Here is a 26,430-nt window from a genome sequence, read left to right on the forward strand (position 1 = left end):
CATGGCAGCCAAAGCACATTTTACCGACCGCACCAATCTCTCCCATGCGCCACCCATATGAGGTGCACCGGGTGGGTTGAAGATCCACTTGGTTTCTACATTAGTAAACGTTTCACAAAGCTGCTCGTTGATGTTTTTAAGTTTTCTCCTTAACTCGTTATTTGCCCCTACAAAATTTGTACCCTGGTCACTACGGATCTCAACAGGAGCCCCACGTGCACTGATGAAGCGGCGGAGTGCCATTTTGAAAGATTCAGTAGAAAGTGAGTGTACAACTTCCAGGTGGATTGCTCGTACAGTCATGCAGGTGAACAACGCCACCCACCTCTTGACGGGACTACGATTAACACGCTTTTCGAGTGGCCCAAAATAATCCACGCCTACATATGAGAACGGACGCACGTACGCCTGCAATCTTGCATCAAATACGTTACCCAGTGCTGTTTCGGAAGGATAATCGGAAACTTCGTGGAAAACGTGACACATGTTGCTGCTGCTATCCTGCCATCCGATCGAATAATTCCACACTCATCCATGAACGGAGAAGCTTTGCGGATGGGACTAGTTCTCTCCAGTTTAACCTGTCGTCTGTTCTGCTCACCACGATTGTGGAATAGAGTCACTGACTCATCGGGATACTGCTCTCTCTGCACCCAGCGAAAAATGGTAGTCTCTGCCAACTGCATTTCTTCCTGCTCGAGCGGATCGAACTGCAGCAAGCTCCATTGTTTTCCCTGTAGTATCGCCTTAACACGCTCCAACTCTCTTGTTGTGCGCTTTCCTTTTTTCTCCCGCATGAGTCTTATGATCCGAAGCATATATGCCACCGCACGATTTAAGCGATTCCATTTTGAAAAATTTTCCCAATGCATGTTTTCTCGCTTGATAACATCTTGATGAATCATGCATGCGCCTAATTCTTCCTCCGTTTTGGCATCAGTTGATTGCACCGAAACTGGCCATTCACCTTCTGTTAGATGCAAGAACTCCGGTCCCAAGAACCACCGTCCCGTGGGAGACATACAGGGACCTTTTCCCCATTTCGTCGCCTCGTCTGCAATATTCTCTTTGGTCGGCACCCAACGCCATTGTTCCGCCTGGGACTTGCATAGGATTTCTCCCACTCGGCATGCGACGAATTGTCGATAATTGCGATGGTCTGAATTTATCCATGCCAGAACGGTTTTGGAATCGCTCCATAGAACCGTGCGCTCAATCCGTAGGGAGTGGCTCTTCAACACTATTTTCATCAGCCGAACACCGATAACCGCTGCCATCAGCTCCAATCGCGGGATCGAGTGTGCCTTCAGCGGTGCCACTTTCGATTTTCCTCCGACTAAAGCCACTTCGATGCTGCCAGGGAAAATAGCTCGTAAATAACCTACGCACGCATATGCCTCCTCACTCGCATCAACAAAGATATGTAGCTGTAATGTCACGATCTCTTGCGTTGAACGAGCAGGAAAATAGCAACGCGGTATTTTGATTTTGTCCAGATAGCGGAACAAATCAGTCCATCTCCACCATCTCTCACACAGGTTCTCTGGAATTAATTCGTCCCACTCGGTCTTGGCTCTCCACAACTCTTGGATCAATATTTTGCCATGAATCAGAAAATAACACAATAGTCCAGCAGGGTCGAATGGACTCATCACTACGCGCAGCGCTTGTCGTTTGGTGGGACGCTCCGTAGCTACAGCCAATTCCGTAGAATTTGCTATAATATCTTGCTCCGGTTTCCAAAACATTCCAAGCACACGCTCCGCTGCCTCTCCTATGTCCAGCTGAAGACATTTTTCCTTGGATGGATCGTTTTCCCCGACACGTGCGAGTACCTCTTTTGAGTTGGACAACCAGTTCCGCAATTCAAAACCTCCAAGTTTGTGAACGTATTTAACTTCTAGTGCCAACTTTACTGCTTCTTCAACATCGTCCGCACTATCGAGGTAGTCGTCAACATAATGTTCCCGGATGATGGCATCCGAAGCGGCTGGATATTTATAGGCGTGTTCTTGCGCGTTTTTATTCTTCACATATTGTGCCAAACATGGGGAGCAAGCTGCTCCAAAGGTAACCACGTTCATCACAAAGACCTCCGGAGCCAGCGTTGAGTCCTCTCGCCAAAGCAGCCTTTGAGCGTGCCGATCTTCTTTACGCACCAGAATTTGGTGAAACATTTCTTTCAAATCGGCAGAAAAGGCGATGCGTTTTTCGCGGAACCCATACAGTACTCCCAGCAACGTATTTAGCAAATCGGGCCCTTTCATCAACATTGTATTCAGCGATACGCCGTCCACTTTGGCTGCTGCGTCACAGAATATACGAACTTTGTTCGGCTTCTTAGGGTTCAAAACTATACCAAGTGGTAAATACCACGCACGTCGCATATCCGCCTCCTGGAGTTCTGCTTCTGTCGCCTTATGGATGTATCCTTTTTCTTGATACTCGACCATCTGTCTCTTTACGCTTTCACCTATCACAGGATCGCTTTGGATCCACCGTTCCAAACATTGCAAGCGTCGCACCGCCATCGGGTAACTGTCCGGGAATTCAAAGTGGTCAAATCTCCACAGCAAGCCGATTTCAAAATGCTGCCCGACTCGCCTGATCGTTCCCTGCAGAATCTGATTCGCACGTTGTACGTCAGCTGACTCTGGGCACGATACTTCCATTATACCGAGACTCTCAACCGCGAAAAACTTCTCTACTAGTTCGTGTACGGATTGATCCTGTTTCTTGCACTCGCATATGTGAAAGCTATGAGCACGTCCGACAGATGAATCTTGATTGAAACCATATACAGTCCATCCTAGCCGCGATTTAGCGGCAATAGGTTCTCCTGGCTGTCCATCACGCATTTTCAATGTCGCTGTTACATGAGCGTTGTCGTTACCAATAAGGATACATGGCGTTGCTTTGTCGTAGTCTTCAACAGGTAATCCTTTTAGATAAGGATAAGCTTTCACCATTTCCTTGTAGCGCAAAGACTGTTTGGGTAGATCCAACTTGGTAACCGTTCGTACGTCAGTTAGTTTATACTTGCTCTCATTAGCACACCCAGCTATTTCCAGCGTAATACGCTGAGAATCGGATTCTGTGCGCTTCATGTTGGCTGTCCATTGCAGACACAAAGGTTGTGTCTCCTCACTCACGCCTAGTTGCTTCACGATGGCCTCGTCAACTAGTGTCCTAGATGACCCGTCGTCCAGAAAAGCGTATGCCAGCACAGATCGGTTGTTCCCATATAAAGTCACTGGTATGATACGAAATAGTGCCGCTTGACCAGCGGAATGATGGTTTGTTACGGCATTCGAACTGTTCCCTTTATTGGTCAGATTTCGCGTTACCTCCTTCTTGTTCGCATTGCTGTCCTGCTTGGGAGTCCTTTTATCTGAATTAGAATTCGGCTTTGCTCCGCTATGAAACTTCTGATCGTGTAGCAATTTATGATGTCTTCGCTGACATCCATCTACGTCGCAGTACTTTCGAATCTGACATGGTCGCCTCCCGTGGGCTCCCAAACAACTTCGGCATAATCCGAAACGTTGGATCAGTTTCCAACGTTCATCCAGTTCCAGCTTTGCGAAATCAGGACAGTGCTTGACGCGATGTTCCGGATTATTGCACACCAGACATGTAGGCCTGGAGGAGGAGCTTTGCTTTTCAACTATCTCCTTTTCAGGAGATTTCGGTGACTCTTCGGTAGTGTGTGCCCCGCAAAAGTCTTTATCTTTAATACCTTTGTCTTTTATTCTCTGATGATTGGTTTTCTGATCACTATACAGTGACGCGTTCAAACCAGCTCTAACTAGCACTTGCAATTACTGTGAGAAAGTTTGTATATTCACAACCGTGCACCGTTCCTGGTACAGCGACCAATCCATCCGCCAATTAACCGGCAGTTTGCTTATGAGAGCGTGCAGCAGCTCGGGATTGTTGATATGTGCCTCTTGCCTGGCAGCAACCATGTGATTGCACAAATTCTGCACCATCAATCCAAACGCGACCAATGATTCGGGATCACCGTCTTTCGGTGACTGAACTTCGCGAATCTTCTGCAACAACGTATGTATCAGCAGCTCAGGGCGTGCGTATTGTTGTTCCAATTGGGTCAGTACATGCGGCACGCCTTCCGGATGCAACAATAAGCTCTGAACGTGAGTAAGCGCATTTCCCTTCAAGCACTTCTGTAGCCTTGACAAATTTTCTGCGTTCGAATACACACACGCTTGAGTGGTATTGACGAAAGAGCTGATGAACATCGGCCATTCTACCGCTCTACCCGTGAATGTAGGTAACTCTTCAGCCATCACATGCCAAGCCGCTATCTGTCTCGGTGTTGGGCCTTCCCACGGTTTTTCCGGTGCTGCATCTTCTGCGCCATCCTGTGTCCATTGCGGTAAAGATGTTGGTAGTGCTCCTGACGTTGAGCCTGCTACTGGCAGATTAGCATCATGCCTATCCAAATTTCCGGATCGTTCCGAAATCCTGTCACGAAAAATATCGGTGGCCGCTGTGGGAATACCACTACACATTTTGCACAATTCGCTTAACAATGAATTGACACGCGGCTCATTAACGAAAGTCGAAGGAATATTTAATTTATTTTGAGTGTTGGAATTCAAATTTCCAGTTGCAGATAATTTTACACGATTAGTGTTGGAATTACAAGGTAAAGTAGTTAAAGCTGTAACTATTTGACTACTATTTCCTACAGGTGCTTTCGCGCTTCCTGATTGATCGAGAATACTTCTTAACGTGGGCCCTATGGCTGAATCATTTAGCGAAATACCTGCCAACGCTCTCTATAAAACACGCTGTTTATTTACTGGTGGTGTCTGCTTGCCACCCTGCCCAGTATGTGTTTCGGCAACTGTTGACCCATTGTTCACTATCGGATGATCTGCGTTGTCCCTTGGCGTTGACGTATCCGTCGTGGCATCTATGGCGTTATGTTGCTGTTTTTGCCATCTCACCACTTTACTGCGGCTACTTTGTTCCGTAGTTGTGCTTCTACGGCCGTCGTCGTCATCGTCCAATTCGATCTCTTCCCGTAGTCGGAAAGTTTCTTCAAAGATTTCTTGCTCCACCTGCAATCGAAGATGCTCATGTTGTTGCTCCTGTTGTCGCCGAGCCAAATCTAGTCGCTTAAAAGCGATCTCTTTCATGGCCGCAAGTCGGTCCAGTTTAAACTGGGCCCATTTCGCCTTTGAGCCGCATGATGACCTTCCCATATCGCTACCAGATTTGCTGCCTGCACGGCTGCAACTATCAGTTTGGTGTGGTACCGAATCCATCGGTATCGACGGCGACGGTCGCTGGCATAAGGAACAATAGAACGTTCAATCCTCACCAGCAATACTATCGTTCACATCGGCGCACTCATAATGCCACCAAGTACTACACTGGCAGCAGCTAACCATCTTCTCGGTGTCTGCCTCAACACAAGCCTGGCAGTGCGACTTCGGCATAGTGGTTAAATTGTAGAAACACAGAGCCACAATCTTTTAGAATGTTGGGATGTGATAAAGATCCTTTGAGCCGTCGAAAATTTCTCAACGATCTGCTAAAAGCTATATTTTTCATTAGTATTCATATATACTATAAAACTAGGATATCTTACATTGGTCTTTATTTCTCCAGACGACCGAAACTCTGATGTTTTAACAATTATTAAACACCTGCACCAGCTACGATAGGTTTTTTTGTTTTAAGGTTAAACTATATTATTTCATTATATTTTGCTTACTTTTCTACTTGGTTTTCAGGATTCCCACTTTTACCGCAACTACCCTGCTCAGTCCATTCTGGATGGACTTGCCGTTACTATAAATTATTTATTTAATTAATAAATTCCGCAATTGCAATTATAACCTTACGCCAATCACGTTGTCGTTTGCCTCCGAATATTGATTAAATCGGAGCTTAATATTTGTGTGAGATCTCTCAACTGTACTACCGCTAATAAATTTCTTCCTCTCGTCAATCCGGTATACTTTCACTACAAACTTTGAGCTACTTTTCTCTTCTCGTGATTCTCATTGATAGGTTGATTATAGATAAATTCTTGCCAATTCTTCAATTCTTTCCACATTACTGGCACTTTTTCTCGTCTTCTTCCTTATTTCTTTTTCCTGCCATCTGTCAATCTCCTTATCACCATGACAGTGCGTCGCGCTACACCGTCTGCTTACACCACTCCAGTGGTCTTGGTGCGTTACTCCGCAACACCTACCTTTCTAGTCTCCTTTTCGCAACATTCCCTCTCACACATAAACCCAAATATCGTTCTAATAGTAGTGAGGCAACCACATACCGCTCCTCCATATCCGATAATAGTCTAGATAATACAATAAATACACAAAAAACAGCCGAACAATCCCGCAAAATAGCGAAAAGAAAAACCAATGTTTATCATTCCGTTGCTGTGGGCATTTTGTTGGCATCTCCCCACTCGCCGCTTCAGATAAACACAGATCTACCAATAGTCGCTACCAGGATACTAACACCCTTTCCACACTCTATAATAAGCATTTACCTACCATGCGGCACAATTTCCGGTCTTGAAGAAAAACTTGAAAATGTACTCCAACAAATTGAACCACCTTGGTTAATTTTGGGAGATCTGAACAGTCACCACCCAGCATGGGGAAGCTGTAAATCCAACACACGGGGAAACATTATAAAGGACTTTGCCGAAAAAAAAAACGGTCTTGTCATTCTCAACGACGGTTCGCCTACCTTCCAAAGAGGGCAACAAACAACAACTGTGGATGTTTCGCTGGCTAGTGGTAGGATAACGAGTCACCTCCTCTGGAGCGTTAGCGAAGACTCCATGGGTAGTGATCACCATCCTACATTTGTACACTGCAACGATCGCCCACCCGACCTACAGCGTAGGCCAAAATGGAAATACGAGCACACGAATTGGCAACAATATGAAACGATAATTAACCAAAGATTGGAAGAACATCAACCTAACAGTATCATCATCACCAGCTCACGCCTGGGTAGGAAAACTTTACACTGGTGGTCACCTGAGGTCAAAAGAAGACAAGAAGAAAGGCACTTCGCGCGAAAAAGAGGACTCCGGAAAATCACCCGGAAATAGAAAATGCACTGGAGAATTACAGACGATTAAGGAATGAATGTAGGAGAATTGTTGCCGATGCAAAAAGGAAAAGCAGGGAAAACTTTCTGGACTCTATTCAGCAAAGTCAATCTCTCCAAACTCTCTGGAGAAATGTAAACGCAATGAATGGCAAAAGACGCATGGTCGGATATGCAATTAAAACTGACGATGGTGTCACCAAAAATCCTGTACAAGTGGCTGACACACTAGCTGATTACTTTGAACACACTTCCGCAATGAATAGATATGATCCAAATTTTATCCGAAGAGAAAATTTTCCACCGACAACACTAAATAGCTTCCTGGTTCCTATTGACAAGAAAAAACAAGAAATTAACAACGCATTTACGCTAGAAGAACTACTTTTTGCGCTTAGCAAAGCAAACGGAATGTCCGCGGGAGATGATGAAGTGGGATATCCACTTATAAAACACCTCCCTCTGAGAGGAAAAACGACTCTGTTACGGTTGTACAACAAAGAATGGAGGGCTGACACATTTCCTCCGGGCTGGAATCATAGTATCGTATTACCAATACCAAAACAGGAAACAGGATGCATCGAGCCGTCCGGCTATCGTCCAATCTCTCTCACATCCTGCCTATGCAAAACCATGGAACGAATGGTCAACCGAAGGCTTGTAAAACATCTTGACCAAATTCAAGCACTAAATCATAGACAGCATACTTCCAGACCAGGACGCGGAACCAACACTTATTTCGCGGCATTAAATCAAATACTGGGAGACATCAAGGAACGTAATCTACACGCTGATCTTGTAACTTTAGAAATAGAGAAAGCATACAACAGGGCTTGGGCTCCGAAGGCCCTATAGCAATTAGTAGAATGGGGTTTAAGCGGCCATGTTGTCCACTTTGTGAAAATTTTTCTAAATAATAGGACCTTTCAAGTTCAGATAGGAAACCAACGCTCTGGAATCAAGAAAGAGGAGACCGGTGTTCCACAGGGCTCAGTTAATTCTGACAATATCCCCATCAAACAAACAGTCAAAATACTGGGCGTCAACATCGATCGTCAGTTAAATTTCAAAAACCACTTTAAAGCTGTCAAAACTGGATGCGCCACCAGGCTGCGTCTGCTCAAGACTTTGTGTGCAAGACAGCGATGCTGCAATCGAGATAAGGCGACAAGGGTCGCAAAAGCGTTGATTGATTCAAAAATAGTTTTCGGTATTGAGTTAACTTGTTCTGCTTCCGACGAATTAATAAACATTTTAGGACCAACCTACAACCGCGCTCGTAGAACAGCATATGGTATGCTCCCATCCACCCCAGCTCGAGCAGTTCATGCAGAAGGAGGGTCAGTGCCCTTCGAATTCTTTGTGGCAAGAACTATAGCATGTAGAACAATTAATATCCTAGAAAAAACCATCAACAATCAACAAGAGGATTCCATCTCCTCAATGAGGCGAACCGAGTCCTTAGAACCATGACCGGTCAGGTTCTCCCACCGGTGTCCAGGATCCACTGGTATGGAGCTAGCGACTGGACTATGAAACCCGTTTCGGTTGACAGCACCATAAAAAACACCTTCCGAACCAGATCAAACAGACCAGAGATACCCTCCGTCGTCAAAGAACACCTTTGGACTAAATATCCAAACCATGTGATTCGTTATACGGATGGATCAAAATTGGGCGACCGGGTAGGAATCGGAATTTGTGATGATGACATATACAACTTCTACCAGATACCAAAACTGTGCTCAGTCTTCTCAGCTGAAGCTGCGGCCCTGTTTATCGCTACAACATCCAACAACTCTGTACCCACAGTCGTGGTTACAGACTCGGCTAGCTGTATCAGTGCTCTTCAATCCCCATCTCCAAAACATCCATGGATCCAAGCAATTAGAAATTATATAACAGACAACGTAACGCTAATGTGGGTTCCCGGACATGCAAATGTAGAAGGAAATGAGACGGCTGATAAACTTGCTGCTCTAGGTCGACGAGCGCCACTCTACACCAGGGATGTTCCAGCACAAGACGCAAAGGCATGGATAAATAATATTACAGTAGAGGCGTGGGCAAGATCCTAGTTTCAAGAAAGAGACTTGTTCGCGAGAAAAATTAAAAGAGATGTCACAAAATGGAAGGACCGGCAAAGCTGGATTGAAAGGCGAAATCTGTCCAGACTGAGAACTGGACATAGCCGTTTCGCTTACGCTATGGACTCTGGGGAATTCCGGGTTCAGTGTGACGTCTGCAGAGTACATGCACCTGTTGAGCATGTAATATGTTTTTGTCCCAAATACTAAATACAACGACAAATGTTCAACATTGATCCCAACATCTCCAGTGCACTACAAAACGACTCTTCTAGCGAGACAGCCCTGCTTCATTTTTTAAAGGACTCTGACCTTTTTAACAAAATAAGAGAAAAAAAGATGTAAATAAGATTGTTATTTTATACACTGTACTTATTCTTCCAGAGGTGAACCAGCCTAAGGCTGAAAACCTCTTTAATAAAGACAATAAAAAAAAAATTCCAAGGGGATGTTACTGATATAAGTAGACTAATGTTGTCGGTAGTCATGGCGTGAACGTCATGAAAAATATGTTCGACTATTTTGGATCTGAAATGGTGAGTTATTCCTTTTTCTGAGTCTTTTTTAGCTCTTATAAGTTCTGAGGTATGTTCCTTAAACCGGATGTCTAAATTTCTTTTAGTTTGGCAAATGTAAACCTTATCACAATGTGGACATCCAACTTTATAAACACCCGCCCTATGCAATTTGTCAATAGTGTCTTTAGTAGACCCCAACCTTGTTTTAATTTGATTTTTTCTACTACTGTAGATAATATCGATACCAAATTTTCTAATTTTTTACGAAGTTGACGTGTAAAATTGACGTCATATTCAACCACTACTCTCTTCCGATCTTCTGTTAGCGGTGTGAGTGTTGTGTGAGATTTCCTATGTTGGATTTGTTTCTTTTTATCATAAATGGCTTGTATGGTTTTTCTATTACATCCTTTCTGCTCACCAATATCAAAAATATATTCAATTTCGTTTTTCTTACCTCTATTACTGAGAGGCAAAGATTCCATACGGTGGATCATATGGTAGAAAGAAGCCATTTTATGCTGGGAGGAGTGGTTAGAAGTGTTAGGTATTATCCGCTTAGTGTGTGTTCGTTTCCTAAAGATTCCTAAAGAACCATTCAAAATTCCCAAAAAACTTTCCAAGTCCCCCTGTTGTAAAATACAAAAAATATCATCAACATACCTCCACCAACGATCTGTTAAGCAGTCTTTTTCATTTACTTTATTTTCCAAATGTGCCATAAAAAGCTCACATAAGAAGGATGAAAGGGGATTCTCCATCGGTGCTCCTTTTGTTTGTTTGTAAAATTTCCCACGAAATGAAAAATAATTATCTTCCATGCAAAGTCAAGTTCACTTCAAGTAACTGCGTACTTTAGTTTTCCAAGGGTTGTCACATTGTTGGGAGAGAAGCCAATCTCCCAAAAAATTTATAGCTTCTTTCACTAGAACACTCGGAAAAAGTGCTGTGACATCAAAAGAAACCATTATCTCCCAGTGTTGATACCCCCCGATGATTTTAAATTTTCAACAAAATCTTCTGTTAAGAACAAATCGACTAGGAAATTTGTTCGGCATTGATTGAAATTCCTTGACTAACCATTTTGCCAATTTTTCTGTTGGTGCCCCCACCGCAGAAACGATTTCTCTCATTTCATTACCAGGTTTATGTACATTAGGGAGACCCTTTATTCTAGGAAGAGAAGGGGTCGAAACACGAAGATTTTTCAAAGCGTCATCAAAAATAGGTTGGCTTTCTTTGATAGAATTTTCAAAATTTTTCATCATGTCGGCAAGGGCGTTGAATCTCTGTTGCCTGTATGGGCCATGTATATGCAAGTGATAAGTGAAAAGTGATAGAAATAAATAGTGAAAGTGGGTAAAAAGTGTAATGTGTAGTGTAAATATTCTATCAAGACGCTCGAACAAAAAATAATAAATTTCTATAGTGTTTTTCTATAATTATTGAATGTTCTACAATCTTGTTTGCTTCAAGGAAACAAACAGTTTCTTCGAAAAAAGTTCATTTTTATCTCACAAATATTATTGGTTGTTTGTGATTTTTACTAGAATAATGCGCTAATTTACACTAATTACTCTTTACTCAGAAAATAATGATTTTGCTGTCGTAGTGTCTTAAGAAAAGTTGTTCTAATCATTATTCTCCATTTTGAAGAAGCTGGGATATTGTGATTGATCTATCTAAAAGTGAGAAATGAGTTTTATTTTTCTCATTTTTGCTTATAAAAAACCCCTTTGCTGGGTAAAGTTTTAGCAAATTTTATAAGAAACAACTTTGTGGAATACACTATATTTGTATCTGCTAATTTGTATGAACTATTGTGAAGTTTTCTCTTGAGCTTGAACTTTTTATTGTGACTTTCTAGATTTTTTCAATATTCTACAATGTTGTTCACTATAATAAAACACACAAGTTTACCAAAGAAAGTTTATTTTTATTTCATAAGTTTATTTAGTTATAAAAGTTTTTTATTAAAATAATGCAGTTATTTATTTACAAATATCTCCACCGGAGACAGCAAGAGACAAATACCTGTATCTGGATTAAATGATATTTTACTTCTACTTCAATTTAGAGATGGTTTAGTTTGCAGATATTTGCAGACTTTAATGATATATGTTGATAAATTATTGTATTGTTTCAATCAAAATCGTCAATCACCTAAGAAATATGAGGGATAAAAATAAACTTTCTTCAGTGAAATTGTTTGTTTCGTGATAGCAAACAACAATGTAAAACATTGAAAAATTGTGGAAAATCATTATGTATATGTTATATTAAGAAAAAAACATGTTTAGTGGCCATCTGTAGGAAACTTCACAAAAATACATTTATAAAGGCAGATAGAGTTATTGTGCCTTTGAAAAAGTTGTTTCTTATGGAATGTGCAACAAATTTGCCGCATAAAATGAATTTTTATATGCAAAAATCAAAAAAGTAAAAATCGCTTCTTTCTGTTAAGTGGGTTAATCACAGTACTAGAACTTCTATGAAATGAAGAATAATTGAGGGCATCCTTAACAGTGCGCTACTATTTAAGTTGTTATGGTGACTGTGTACAGCGCGGCTATTTTACGCACTCACCCGTTTTCACACCGGTCGTTGCTATCGTCTCTGTTTGACGTTTCATCCAGCATAAACCTTTAGCAGCGTTGTTACCGGGCTTCCCGGAGGCCCAGCTACTATTTCTCTAGCGCGTTTAGCAGCAACCGGTACGGTATGAAGTGATGATAGAGCGATGCCTAACGGGGTATAGAAGCGCACTGTTAAGGATGCCCTAATGGATCAACTTTCTTGAAGACACTATAACACTAAAATCTACTTTTTTGGGTCAGTGCGTCTTGAACTGTCCTACAGATCAGACGTGTTTTCGGTTGCTTGTGGACTGGTCTTTGACTGCCTTAGCTTCAAAGTTTGTGTTTTGTCAGTGTGTTCTAACTTTTTTCGTATCACCTGAAATGGCTGGACGAAAAAAGAAACCACGCATCGCTGCGGGGAGGAAAAGAGAGGCATCTCTTTCTGACACTTCGAGTGTCTGTAGTGACAATCCTTTTGCTATTTTGCCTGAGCAAGAAGCTGGTGAAATGGAAGTTATTAATAATGAAACTATACAAAATGTAAAATCTTTAAGAAAGGAGAAAGTTCCACCTATTGTGGTAACTATTTCTTCTGAATTTAATATATTCAAAAAGGAACTTTCAACGTTTGTTTCTGACGTTAAAGTTACCTATCAAATTGGCCGTAGAGGTGAATGCCGCTTATTAGCCGACTCAGTAAAGGGTCGTGATCGTCTTGTTCAGTATTTAACTGACAAGATGTACAAATTTTTTACATATGACACCAAGAACGCCAAGCCGTTCAAAGTTGTCTTGAAAGGTCTCACCAACGATCAAACCGTTGATGAGATCAAACTTACTTTAACAGAATTACTTGGCATAGCCCCTACCCAAGTAATTCTAATGAAACAAAAATCACGAGGCGAAAACAGTCAGCGCACTGGAATTTCCCTTGTAAACTATTTATTTTATTTTAACCGCAGTGAGGTTAATAACTTAAATTTTTTTGAAACAGCACATGCTTTATATAACGTGCGTGATAACTGGGAAGCTTATAGGAAGTTTGGCGGAGGTGAAAAGCATATCACCCAATGCCGTATTTACCAACGTTATGGCCATGATTCAAAGTTCTGTAACATGGACCAAAAATGCCTGATTTGTGGAGACTCTTCACACAAAAAAGACACATGTCCTGTGAAAGAGAGTAAAAATTTTCGCTGTGCGAATTGTAACGGCAACCATATGTCAAATTTTTATCAATGCCCAGTCCGTTTAGCAATTGTTAAGGCAAGGCAAGGTAAACAAAATTCAATTTCTCAATTAAAACCAACTTCAAAACAAAATTCTCCAAGCGTACCAGTGACGCATAGTTTACCTACTCCTTTGCATACCCGTTTAACATATGCATAGGTTACAGGTAGTTCGAACATTATACCGCCTAGTGTTGGTAGTTCGAAAATGACCGTTAATAGGGGTAAGCAAAACACGCTAGAAAATAATTGTACACCTATCACTCCAGCTAATATTGCTACCGAAAATATTTTTTCTAATGTCAACTGCCTGGGGCCTATTACGGCAGGTAAACTTTCTTTTTTGCAACAGGCAATGTTCGATCTTATGAACGCCATGTTGCAGGCAAAATCAATGTTTGAAGCCATTCAAATAGGCACAAATTTTACTATTAAAATTGTTTCTAATTTAAAATTTAGCAATGATTTTAAATAAACCGATCAAAATTTTAAATTGGAATGCTCGCTCATTGAAAGCCAATGAGAATGAGCTTTTTAATTTTTTAACAGTAAATAATGTGCATATTGCAATTATTACTGAAACATTTTTGAAACCTAATATGAAATTAAAATATGATCCCAATTACGTGGTTCATAGATATGATAGGATTCAGGGTTCCGGCGGTGGAGTTGCAATTGTTATTCATCGCCGAATCAAACATCGTGCTCTTCCCCATCTTGAGACGAAAGTTATTGAAACTTTGGGAATTGAAGTTCAAACTGAACTTGGGATTTTATTTATTGCCGCAGCATATTTACCATTTCAATGCAAACGCGAGCATAAAAATTATTTTAAAGGTGATTTACAAAAACTCACCAGAAATCGTTCGAAATTTTTTATTATCAGCGATTTTAACGCTAAACATCGATCATGGAATAATTTTCAAAGTAATTCCAATGGCAAAATTTTATTCAATGATCGTTCTTCAGGATAGTATTCTATTTTGTCTCCGAATAGTCCTACATGCTTTTCTTCTGTATGAAACCCTTCAACAATTGATTTGGTGCTAACAGACAAAATCACGTATGTAGTGATTCGTTCACACATGCTGACTTTGATTTTGACCATCTTCCAATGACTTTTTCTTTATCACTTGAATCAGTTTTAAACCCTATGAGCTCTGTTTTCAATTATAACAAGGCTAATTGGGAAAGATACAAAACTCATATTGAGAGAAATTTCAATAATGAGCTTGATTTGCAAAACGAAGTGAATATTGATTCCGCTTTGGAAGCATTAAAATGTGCAATTGTTGATGCCAGGAATTATTCTGTTCCAAAGGCTCAAGTGAAATTTGATTCACCAATAATTGACGAAAATCTTCAACTTCTAATTCGTTTGAAAAATGTCCGCAGACGTCAATATCAACGTTCTCGTGACCCTGTTTTTAAAACTATTTATAAAGATTTACAGAAAGAGATCAAACATAGATTTACTCTTCTGAGAAATCAAAATTTTGAGACTAAAGTTGAAAAATTGAAACCATATTCAAAACCATTTTGGAAGCTGTCGAAGATTCTTAAGAAACCTTCAAAGCCTATTCCAGTTTTAAAAGATGGTGAACGTTTTCTTGTATCCAATGAACAAAGGGCTCAAAGACTTGCTCAGCAGTTTGAGAGTGTTCATAACTCAAATTTGAATTTTGTGAGTCCAATTGAAAATGAAGTCACACGTCAATTTGATTTAATTTCTTCCCAGAATTTTTTACCTGCTGAAATAATTGAAACTAACTTGAATGAGATTAAATCAATTATTAAAAATTTCAAAAATATGAAAGCACCTGGTGACGATGGAATCTATAATATACTAATCAAACATCTCCCTGAGAGCACAATGGAATTTTTAGTGAAAATTTTCAATTGCTGCTTCAAAATTGCATATTTTCCCAAATTATGGAAAAATGCAAAAATTACTCCCATTTTAAAACCGGATAAGAACCCAGCTGAAGTTTCAAGTTATCGACCAATCAGTTTGCTTTCTTCAATAAGTAAACTGTTTGAGAGAGTTATTCTTAACAGAATGATGTCACACATCAACGAAACTTCAATTTTTGCAAATGAACAGTTTGGATTTCGCCATGGGCATTCCACAACTCATCAATTGCTCAGAGTTACTAATATGATACGAGCTAACAAATCTGAAGGTTATTCCACTGGAGCTGCTCTTTTAGACATAGAAAAAGCACTCGACAGTGTTTGGCATAAAGGTTTGATTGCGAAATTGCAAACTTTTAATTTTCCTAATCAAAATTTAAAAAATTATCTTACTGATCGAACTCTGCAGGTTGTCTATCAGAATTCAAAATCTGATAGATTTCTTGTCAGAGCAGGTGTGCCTCAAGGTTCTGTCTTGGGCCCAGTCCTGTATAACATATTCACTTCAGATCTTTCTGATTTGCCTCCAGGATGCACAAAGTCATTGTTCTGCGATGACACAAGCATTTCCGTAAAAGGAAAAAGTCTTCGTGTCATATGCAGTCGATTGCAGAAAAGTTTAGATATTTTTTCTTCCTACTTGCAAAAGTGGAAAATCTTTCCCAATGCTTCTAAAACTCAAATGATATTTTTTCCGCATAAGCCTAGGGCTTCTTTCCTCAAGCCAAACAATAATCACGTTGTCAAGATGAATCAGGTTATTTTAAGTTGGTCCGACAAGTACTTGGGACTAATTTATGATAAAAAACTTATTTTCAAAGAGCACATTGAGAGTATACAAGCCAAGTGCATCAAATATACGAGATGTTTATATCCTCTCATTAACAGGAATTCTAAACTTTGTTTAAAGAACAAACTTTTGATTTACAAACAAATTTTTAGACCAGCAATGCTTTATGCTGTACCGATCTGGTCAAGTTGCTGTTCAACAAGGAAGAAAACGCTCCAAAGGATTCAGAATAAAATTCTGAAAATGATTTTGAAGCGTCCTCCTTGGTTTGGTACACTCGAATTACATAGACTTACTGGTGTTGAACCATTAGAAGCTATGTCAAATAAAATTATTAACAATTTTCGACAAAAATCGTTGCAATCCTCAAAAAAAAAAAGAAATTAGTTCGTAAAGTAACTCAATTGCTAGTTAGTTGTAAGTTTACTTTTCTTTCTTGACAAGTAGGTTTAAATCCCTACGAATGATAAGTCCTAATTGTGAAAGCAAACAAATCCTAACAATTAAAATTACAAATTACTAACAGTGTTGAGAAGTCACCATTTGTGATTGGACACACATACTCATTATTTACTAATATTTATCATAAATACTTAAGCTACTAACAAATCCCCCTATTTAAAAAAAAAAATACTTCTTTGGGTCAAAATAAATTTGATCACGATTTTGCAGCTTTGGAAACAGTGTGCGTCAGTTAGCATTTCCAGGAGTTCTGACGTGAAACTACGTCTCTCAGATAGATTCGCTACGGGTGTAACATGAGTCTTAAAACGTAAGTGGGATGGAATGCCGATAAGCTTACAATGGGTATATTATATCTAGTTAACCGGTGATGTATAATGTAAGACCTGCTTCTGCTAAAACTAATCATTTTACCATCCAATGCTGTGATGATCGGTCATGAATTAGCAACAGTGTAGTTTAAAAAAAAAACCGAGCAACCATTTTATTCGACCTTTTTTTATATGGCTGAAACTGCAAAGATGTTCCTATGAGCTAAACTGATATTTTTTTTTATCACTTTGTTGAAATAAGGCTCATTCGTAATATCGCAGATGTGTGATCACCATCATGTCCGATTTGAGTTTAAAAACCAACTGTCCTATTTAGGACAAAACAACTAAATGATTGAAGATTCGATATTTTCTTAAGAGATTTTGTGCTAAAACTGCAAGTGAAATGTTATTGAAATCTGCATGCACTCTGAGTGTTTAAACTTGTTTGCACCGCATAGTGTTTGTTCAATTCTTGTTGAGTGATGCTGTATTTTTATACGCAAATTAAAATTCGATAGCACTTCAACTCTTTGTTCGCACAAAAATTTTAAATTATTCTAGGATCAGAGTGACAAATTTTGGAAAATTTTCACTACACATCGTTCAAAATGTTGGGACGCCTCACAGTGGGGCAAATTGATCCGTTGGCGCGACAAAACCTCATAACTCCTTAACAGTTGTTTTCACAGTGTTCATATCTTCGGCAATGTTGTTCACCATAAAAACATCTTTTTGAAAAATGTATTCAGGCAGCTTTAATTTTGTTTCTACAGATGGCGCTGACATCTATCTCAATCTAAATGGTGCTAACCATTTTGTTTCTTCGGGAAAGTTGTTTATATCATCAATTGAACAAGTTGTCGAACATATTTCAACTGTAGAAAGGACCGTTAACGAGATAAAATTATTTTCATTATTCATAAACCCAAAATTTCAGTAATGAATCATAGCTGGGACTTAAGTACATATATTTCAATTTCAGATATATTCGAATTTCCGAGTCCTCATGAAATGAATTATTGGAAGTTCGTAGTTGCCTTTGTATAGTTTTTTGCCAACCTATGATGTGTCATCATTTTTGAGAAAGAATATAAAATATAATTTTAATGTTATTGTTTGTGACAAAATATTTCAAATAAGAACATTGTTCAATTGAAGATTAGTTGGTCATGTTCCCTTTCTAAGAGCTCCTTTTGTTATATTTTATTCCATTTGGCATAGATACTAAACGCTTACTTTTGTTTAAGACACTGTTTATCCATTAACAAACTGTTTCCTAGTAATAATAATTATTTCTGAGGGGTCTTCGTACTACTGGACGTCAGTTTTGAAAGACCCCCGAACACAATTATGGTCGTGTTGCTCGATACCGACCCTGCTGATTAACGATTTTTACATGAATTGACATGAAAACAATCGCTGCAAAAACTCGAATTAGTCGGTAAGTCGCAACTAGCAGCAGCTGATTTTTGGTTTAGTACTAGCCAATACCTTGTATTTTAGTACAATAATAGTGTCATAGCAGAACAACGTAGAACTTTATGTTTTTCATATTGCCGAAAATGAGGAAAAATTACAAAAATAAATTGTTTTACATATTATGCCTCCTTCGAACCTATTTTCAACAAAACTGTCTTAATATCACATTAATTTTTAGTTTATGCTCTATTTCATGAGGATCATATGAGTTAGCTAATTAATTTCCAGGTATTTGCAAGCCCTACTGGAAAATATCTGTGAACATTTTTTCGTCCATTTTACAAGCCTTGTAAATCCTCACTTTCACAATATTATAGCACATTTTCCAAATTATTTTTCAAAGTAAGTTATCATGATTTCCAGTCGATGCAAGTAGAAAATATAATGAGGCATGAAAACTGAATTTCGTTTTTTTTTTTGAGTTTTGTAGTGACTGTTTTGGGTTCTGCCCCACAGTGCGCCTTGAGAAAGGTGATTGATTCAACTTAACAGCAGTAATTCAGCAGTCAACACTAATAGAATTTATCACGATATGAGTTATTTTGTAGCCTGTGTGAGATCTCCATCGGTCGTTTTCTACTGGTTACCAACATGAAATGCGCTGCAATGCGTGGAACGGAAAGAGACTCAACAAAAAGGTGGAGCCAGTTACAAAACGGGGATAACGTCTTGCAACATTTCTCTGGAATAGCACTTTTTCGTTCGCTCTGCTCCTGTTGAAACCAATCAAAGATATAAAACAGCAACTGGAATCGATTTACGGTCCATGAATATCATTCCGGTTTCAGAAATACTCAAATAATGTGTTATATGACCCTTTCCGGAGACTAGAAGCCGCCATCTTGTATTTTGAAATGGCATGCGAAATTTTGAAACTTCATTTCTCCGAGTTATTTAGGTATCCATCACGAGACAGTCTTTCACAATCGAGAGCAATCGAGGATTGGGATTGGGATTGAGATAGAAAAATATTTCAATGAGTGGTTTTCAAAAGATTTCCGGCCTCAGGGTGTCATCTAAGCTATGTAAAACCCAATATTGGATGTTTAATGGCCGTTTTGGCTGTTTCACGACAACCGGAAGAATTTTTGTCATTTAGATCAAAAGAATTGTAAAAATTGAAGAGAAATTAAATGCTTTCCACATTATTCACGTTTTCGTTAAAGTCCTGTGCAGATGTTACACGTTTACCAAACTAATGGCAAATCTTTTCCCTTTTCTATAGAAAATTGAGAAGTCGAAAGAGGTTATGGTTGAATAGATTTGCATTTATCCCCTTTTTTCCAACTATCTGCATTATCTACAAAGTTTTTAGCAATCTCTAAGCCCGACCCTCGAGTAAAAAAATCCAACAAAACCTTGACAAGCAAGTCGCACGAAACTACCAGCACATGAGCACAAGATAATCACAAAATTTTGAAATAGTAACAAAAGATCCCCTCCTCCCGGCCGTGTAGAAAGCGGCAGGTAAGGTGAATCGGCAAACGTCACTCATGCTGTTGCCAGGCTCGAAATGAATTGAGTTTGATAGATTTGACGTGATTGCATTATCTCTAATTGACGCCACACGTCTATCAAAGTTTGGGTTTTATTCCTCCTCTTCCCCGCGATTACTCGCGGCTGGTGACTGTTTCGGCTTAGCACTGAGTCAACTTCGGAACCCATTAGAGATTGGAGATGTTCCTTTGTGGCTTTGAAAGTAGCAGCAGCACTAATATGGGGTTGAACTCTGAGGAAATATTTTTCCGACCGAATGGAAGATGAATGATGTGTGGCCTATTTTGCACAGAAGAACCCTCGATCGATCGGTAGCTGATAGCCGATTGGTTTCCGACGCGTTTTGTAGACTCTTTTAATCGGTTCGAAAGTCGAATCTTACGGCGTGATCAGTTTGAAAGTGGTTTCCAACAGTTCAAACACAAAAGATTCTGCCTCGCGAATGGTTGGCATTAAAAATTGGAGCCATTACCGTTAGTAACCTTTACTCGTTGGGGGGGATTAAATATCACAGTGATAATCGATAGAAACTTTCCACGATTCATAAGCATCCCGTAAGTCGGTAGATTGAGCGTACTATTAATCATGCTGCAGTTTGTTCACCCTCAATGAAAATTGGTCCTATTAAAGTGGCCAAAATCAGCAATACTGAAAGTAGCTACAAAACATCTAATTTGAACAAGATTCTCTCTCTCTTTTGCCCTCATCAATATTTCAACTCTGCTCAGTGCAAATTGGTCTGCAATAGGTTTTGGTCCGAAAATTCATTAGTGTCCAAATTACCCTAATAAAGTCTCAAACTGGTTCCAGTGGGTACGCATTATCTCGTTTCAGTGAGAGATCATCGCGATGATCTGAAGAGCAGGCACGTAACCGAAGGCTACCGGAATGGGATAGCTTTCCAAAGCAGATGTGCTGCACTGAATCTGTCTTCGGAACCTGTTGACGGACGGAGCACACCGATACCATCGGCAGCTCAGTCACTCTGTCAATTTGAACCGGCACGCCACCGCCGCCACCGTCATACCGGTTGTGTGCCCGTGCGAAGACAGCCGAACCGAAATTGGATGACGGAGATCTAAATCAGTGCAAACTGGTACTTAGGAAGGGGGTGAAGGCGGAGACAGATGCGAGGCGAGATAGAGTTAGGAGGCTGTCATCGAAGCGTATCCGTCGTCCAGGGCGACACAATCGGGAACCGGCTAAATTACGAAGTCGCTCATAAACGGGCAGTGGAGAGGAGGGAAGGCTGCTGAAGTTGATAAATCTTTCTAAATCTGTATCAATTTCTCACTCGTCTTTTATCTGTCTGCATCTAGGAGAATGAGTTGGATTAAAAGTGATCCTTCGCATTACGTTTTTCTGTATTAAATCAAGTTCCAAAGCGATTTGTGCGGCCTAAAAATGTTGTCGTTTATTTTTAGTCATATTTTTTCAGGAGTCAGCCGCTTCGATTCGAACGTATAAGACTTGCTAGTGCATGACCGTTTCACGTATCATTTTACATCAAAGACATTTCTCGTTCTCTACATCAGTGAAAGGAATGCTTATCTAGTCGCTTCATCATTGGACCATACAAACTAGCACGTGACCGTTGTGGCGCACCATTGCCACTGTTTGACCATTCGAGCCATCAGTTGATTCCCTCTCTCTCTCTCGCTCATTCACTGGTACTGAACAACGCGCACGATAATTCATTATTCCCAAAGACATTCCGAATAAATTATAAGCCACATACTCGCGGCGTGCTCTTCCCGGAAGAACAGCGGAGGTGGGTGTTCGAGAAAGATGGATTACCTCTTCGTGTCCCAGAAGCACTTTTCGGACATGATTCACCAGATTGTTTGCCTTGTGTCGGACAGTGGCAGCGATCAGCGGGTCTGGGACTATAATTTCCATCAGGCAGAATTTCGCAAATTTCCCATTTCGATATCTTTCAGCGGCATTGGACAACCGCTCGGCTGACCGAGGGGACTCTCGTGTGCCATCCACCGGGCAAGTCTTCGATCAATCAAACGTCTGCTGCCAGAGAGAAAGTTCTCTCTGCAGATTGTTTCCAAGCGGTGTTTGAGCGTAATGAAATTGTTTCCTTCCTTCCAGTTGTTTCGCATCTCGTTGTCAGGGTAGTACTCGAGAGGGTCTTGAGCGTTAGTCATTGTTATTTTCACCACATAAGGTAGGTTATAATTTAAACTTACAATATCGGGTAACAAAATTGTGGAGAATGATAATAACAGAAAGAAACATTCACCGCAATTGAATCGTTTAAAATTAGTAGTCTATTAAATATAAGTGGTGAAGTTTCTCGTAAGTACAGCTTTGTACCTCTGATTGGTTATTTTGAATTTTTGTTGCCATCTGAGCAATTTCATAAAACTGTACCAATTTTATTTTTTAATTGTAATTTTTTTAACAGACTGCAAATTTAAACAGATATTCTATTATGTGCTAATAGTAATTAATTTTAATCCCCCACTAATTTAAAAAAAAAAAAATCATGTAAAAAAGGTACACTAAGCTCTTTTCTACGCGGTTGAATGTACCGCGTTGAAAAAATCCGCGTATAAAAAAATCACGAAGTTTCAAAAACTTGCGTAGAAAAACTCCAATTAATAAAAAGATCTAATTAAAAAATAGGAGAAAGGCAAAAATAACACGTAAGTAAATATATGCTCTAAAAATGATATGAAAATGGTAACAAACCACATAAAATGAGTATAAAGTGCTTTCAAAATGAGACTTCATTGAACTTCAGGACAAAACTTTTTCATAATGATCTTGCCATATATTTAAGTTTTCGTATCTTAATCGGAAGTTATTCGCAACGTCTTTGACTCGTATTGGTATACATTGTTTGATAATAACAGAAATTTTGGAAGAAATATATTAAAAATATGCATTATTTAGATTTAGAAACAGAAAATCTTATTTTTAGGAACCATACGATTAATTTTTTACTTTATTTCACTTTATTTACTTCTGATTATACAGTGGATTTTCGATTTTATCCAGGTAAATAAAAACATCCTGCCGTGAATTCAACGAAACTGTTGAATCAGTAAAATAATAAAAATTAGTATTTTTCGTTAGATTTCACTGCTATGCAACAAAAAATACTAACCTCCATTATTTCATCTAATCTGAAGTTTCGCTAGATTTACCGGAAAGTGTTTTTTCGACTGTGATAAAATCGAAAATCCTCTGTATTTACTTATACTAATCTTATTTGATACCGCGATAGAATAATCTTCCAAACCGCGTTAAAATAATCCGCGTTATTGTAAAAAATCGCGTGCTGTACCTTACCAAACATGGCTGACCGAGAAACTTTCTGAAGCGAAACGGGCAAAAAACTGAAAGTGGCTGAAATTAGGACGTTTTTGAAATATCTCTTTGAAGTTCCTTGTTTCACCGATGACGACAATATTCGAAAGTAAACTACTAACGTATGAAACATTTCAAATGACATTGGTTTAGGCGTAAGAACGAAACATATATAAAGAGAGATATAGAATGAAGAGTAAGTAACAGAGAGTGAGAAAAAAGAGAAAGAGATAGCGAAAGAAAAAATAAAGAAAAGCGTGTGAGATAAGATAAAATGAAACAGGGAAAAATCGAAATCAAGAAGAAGATTGGAGAGGGAAGACAATGATACCAAAAGAAAGTGAGAAGAAAAAATAGAGAGATTGAAAGAAAATATAAGTTGGATGTGCAAAATGATGCGAATGTGTTGCGATTTATTTGAAAAGCTGCCAAAACATATGCTTTTCTCTTTTTTTTAAGTTTCTATAAATTTGAATTACCTTATCTATTGACGATTTATGCGCAAATAAAATTTCTGATTCAAACGAAAATATAAGAGAAAGAAAAATGAAAAGACGAGAATGATCTAGAGAAAAAGGCAAACAAAATAGGAGACGAAAAAAAGAGAGAAATATATACACAGAATGAGAAAGACACGAAAAAAGAGAAAAATATAAGAACAAAAATATGAAGAGAAAGGGAAAGGAAGGGAGAAACAGAAGGAGAACGAGAAGAGACAGAAAGGGATAGAGAAAAAAGAGATGAAGAAGGAGAGAGAGAGGAAGAGAGTGAGAGAGGGTAGAAGTGAGAGAGAGAGAGAAAAGGAGAGAGAAAGTAAGAGTAAAGAAAGAGAGACAGAGAGAGTAGGAAAGAATGAGAGAGAGAGAGTAGGAAAGAGAGGAAGATTAAGGAAGAGAAAAATAGAGATAGATAGGGAGAGAAAATGAAGATTATGTTAGAGATAGAGATAAAAATAGAGATAAAGATAGAGATATAGACAGAGATAGAGATAGAGATAAAGATAGAGGTCTATTTCGACTGTTACTATTTCAAATTTATGGTGTTTCGGCTTGCAAAATCAAAACAGAAGTTTTTCTACTGTCCTACGTTTCGGCTGACTGTATTGAGTCTTCTTCTGGGAATTACTGTATAAAACATTTTAACAATTTAGTGTGGGGTACATGTAGGCATTGCGTGTACTTACTAGGCTCCTGTCTGTCGTCATTAACTGTAATATTCCTACGTGTAAGCGTCCTGTTATGTACATGAATGATATTTGATTGTTCTATGTGCTTTTAAAATAAACTTATTTGGATAATTCCTTAACTTCACTGTACTGTACTGCTTCGGTGTGTTGTCACTACTCATGTGGGTATTACTGTAACCTAGTATGTGCTGTTTACTATCTGTTGCTGTTTGTTTCTGTGTTTGTCTATTGCATACAAGATGCCAGCGAATGTTGCATTTAGTCCGTCTACGTCGGTGCGTTTGTTTACTGTGGATGTGTCGTTGTAAATCCGTTCTGTTTTAGTTTTTAAGAAAAGACTGCAAGCTGAAACACTATAAACTTGATAAAGATAGAGATAGAGATAGAGATAGAGATAGAGATAGAGATAGAGATAGAGATAGAGATAGAGATAGAGATAGAGATAGAGATAGAGATAGAGATAGAGATAGAGATAGAGATAGAGATAGAGATAAAGATAGAGATAGAAATAGAGATAGAGACAGAGATAGAGATAGAGATAGAGATAGAGATAGAGATAGAGATAGAGATAGCGATTGAGATAGAGATAGAGATAGAGATAGAGATAGAGATAGAGATAGAGAGAGATAGAGATGGAGATAGAGATAGAGATGGAGAGAAAGAGAGGGAAAGAGAGGGAAAGATGGATAGGGAGAGAGAGAGGCAAAGGGAAAGGGAGAGAGAGATTACCTCTTATATTTTACCATTCGTTGAGCTTAGTCGATTGATAGGTATATAATACTGGGCTCTCCGCAGCTTGATTTTGTGTTTAAACTGAAATATCTCAAGTAAAATATATTATTTGATCAATATCACAAAATCTAAGCCACTAGCCAATAGTTCGCTCGGTAGAATCTGGTGGAGCGCAGTAGCTCTCATACACACATAGATACACACGAACGGACATTGCTCAGTTCGTCGAGCTGAGTCGATTTTTATATACCCCTCGACCTTGCGGTTCTCGGATTTATATTGCATTTCTCGACCGATGTTATAACCTTTGTTATAGTATGACACAGGTAAAATCTTCTGTAAAAGAGGAAAGAAAATGCGTCCCTGGATATTTTTGATGCATTTTCTTTCCTCTTTTACAGCAGAACAATCCAAAAAAACATTGCTTGGGTCGTTTTCGAGTATAAAATCTAATAAACATTCTCAAATGAATATGACTGTTTGATGAAATTCAGAAATTTGAAACTATTTTCATATGAATGTTTAATCTGAAAATTGACTCATAGTTTTTGAGGGAGAGAATTTAGTTTTGAAATACCAAAATAATCAGTTTGACATTACTTATGAACAAAATATTATGTTTCCTACAAGGGGTCCCACAGAGTGGAGATTCCAATCGACACTAAAACTGCAATTTTTGCAAGGTGACACGAGATGAGTCATTTTAACTTTGAGCAAAATCTGTGACGGTTGATGATAAGCTTGTGATCTCTTACAGACACAGCGAAAATTTGTTTTTGAAGGTCAAGGTTGTATATGAGACAAGAGAGCAAGGTTAACGTAGAATTACGACAGCCTGTCTTATGTCAATGTATTACTTGCAATAGGTTTTGGAATACGAACAATATGATTTTATGTTGACTCTATTGAAAAAAAAATTAAAAATTGGTTTAAAAATTGTGAATCTCTGTTGCTGGAGCGCTCCTCTATCTGCTAACTGTTATCAAATGCTTAGTACCTTCAGAAAATGCTAGAAAATGCTATCGAGAACAACAGAATGCGAATCATCACGCACGGCAAGCAAGCGGCGAACGCGAAATTAGACCAAATTACCGAATGTGCTTGAAGTAAGACTATCTCGAACGCTTCTTCGTCGGCGATATCGTTTATTTTTTTCGAAGATCTGACTAGTTCAAATGTTATATTGTTTGTAATATGAAATATTGTATT

General features: G+C 39.0%; 1 protein-coding gene across 1 annotated transcript; it reads right to left on the bottom strand.

Moving 5' to 3' along the window:
- Positions 1-380: 380 nt before the first annotated feature.
- Positions 381-4,535, bottom strand: LOC129720648 (uncharacterized). Its single transcript, XM_055672138.1, has 2 exons — positions 3,826-4,535; positions 381-3,777 (listed from the first exon to the last, which is right to left on the bottom strand). The coding sequence occupies exons 1-2, from the start codon at positions 4,533-4,535 to the stop codon at positions 381-383; spliced, it is 4,107 nt and encodes a 1,368-aa protein (XP_055528113.1).
- Between the last annotated feature and the right edge of the window lie 21,895 nt (positions 4,536-26,430).

The sequence above is a fragment of the Wyeomyia smithii genome, chromosome 2, assembly GCF_029784165.1.
Source record: "Wyeomyia smithii strain HCP4-BCI-WySm-NY-G18 chromosome 2, ASM2978416v1, whole genome shotgun sequence".
Lineage (NCBI taxonomy): Eukaryota > Metazoa > Arthropoda > Insecta > Diptera > Culicidae > Wyeomyia > Wyeomyia smithii.

Bases quoted from the DNA above. Each gene is read 5' to 3' on its own strand.
- LOC129720648 (XM_055672138.1), bottom strand. From the start codon at position 4,535: ATGTGTAGTGGTATTCCCACAGCGGCCACCGATATTTTTCGTGACAGG. The intron at 3,778-3,825 runs GTAATTGCAAGT...GTCACTGTATAG, and splicing joins AATATACAAACTTTCTCACA to TGATCAGAAAACCAATCATC.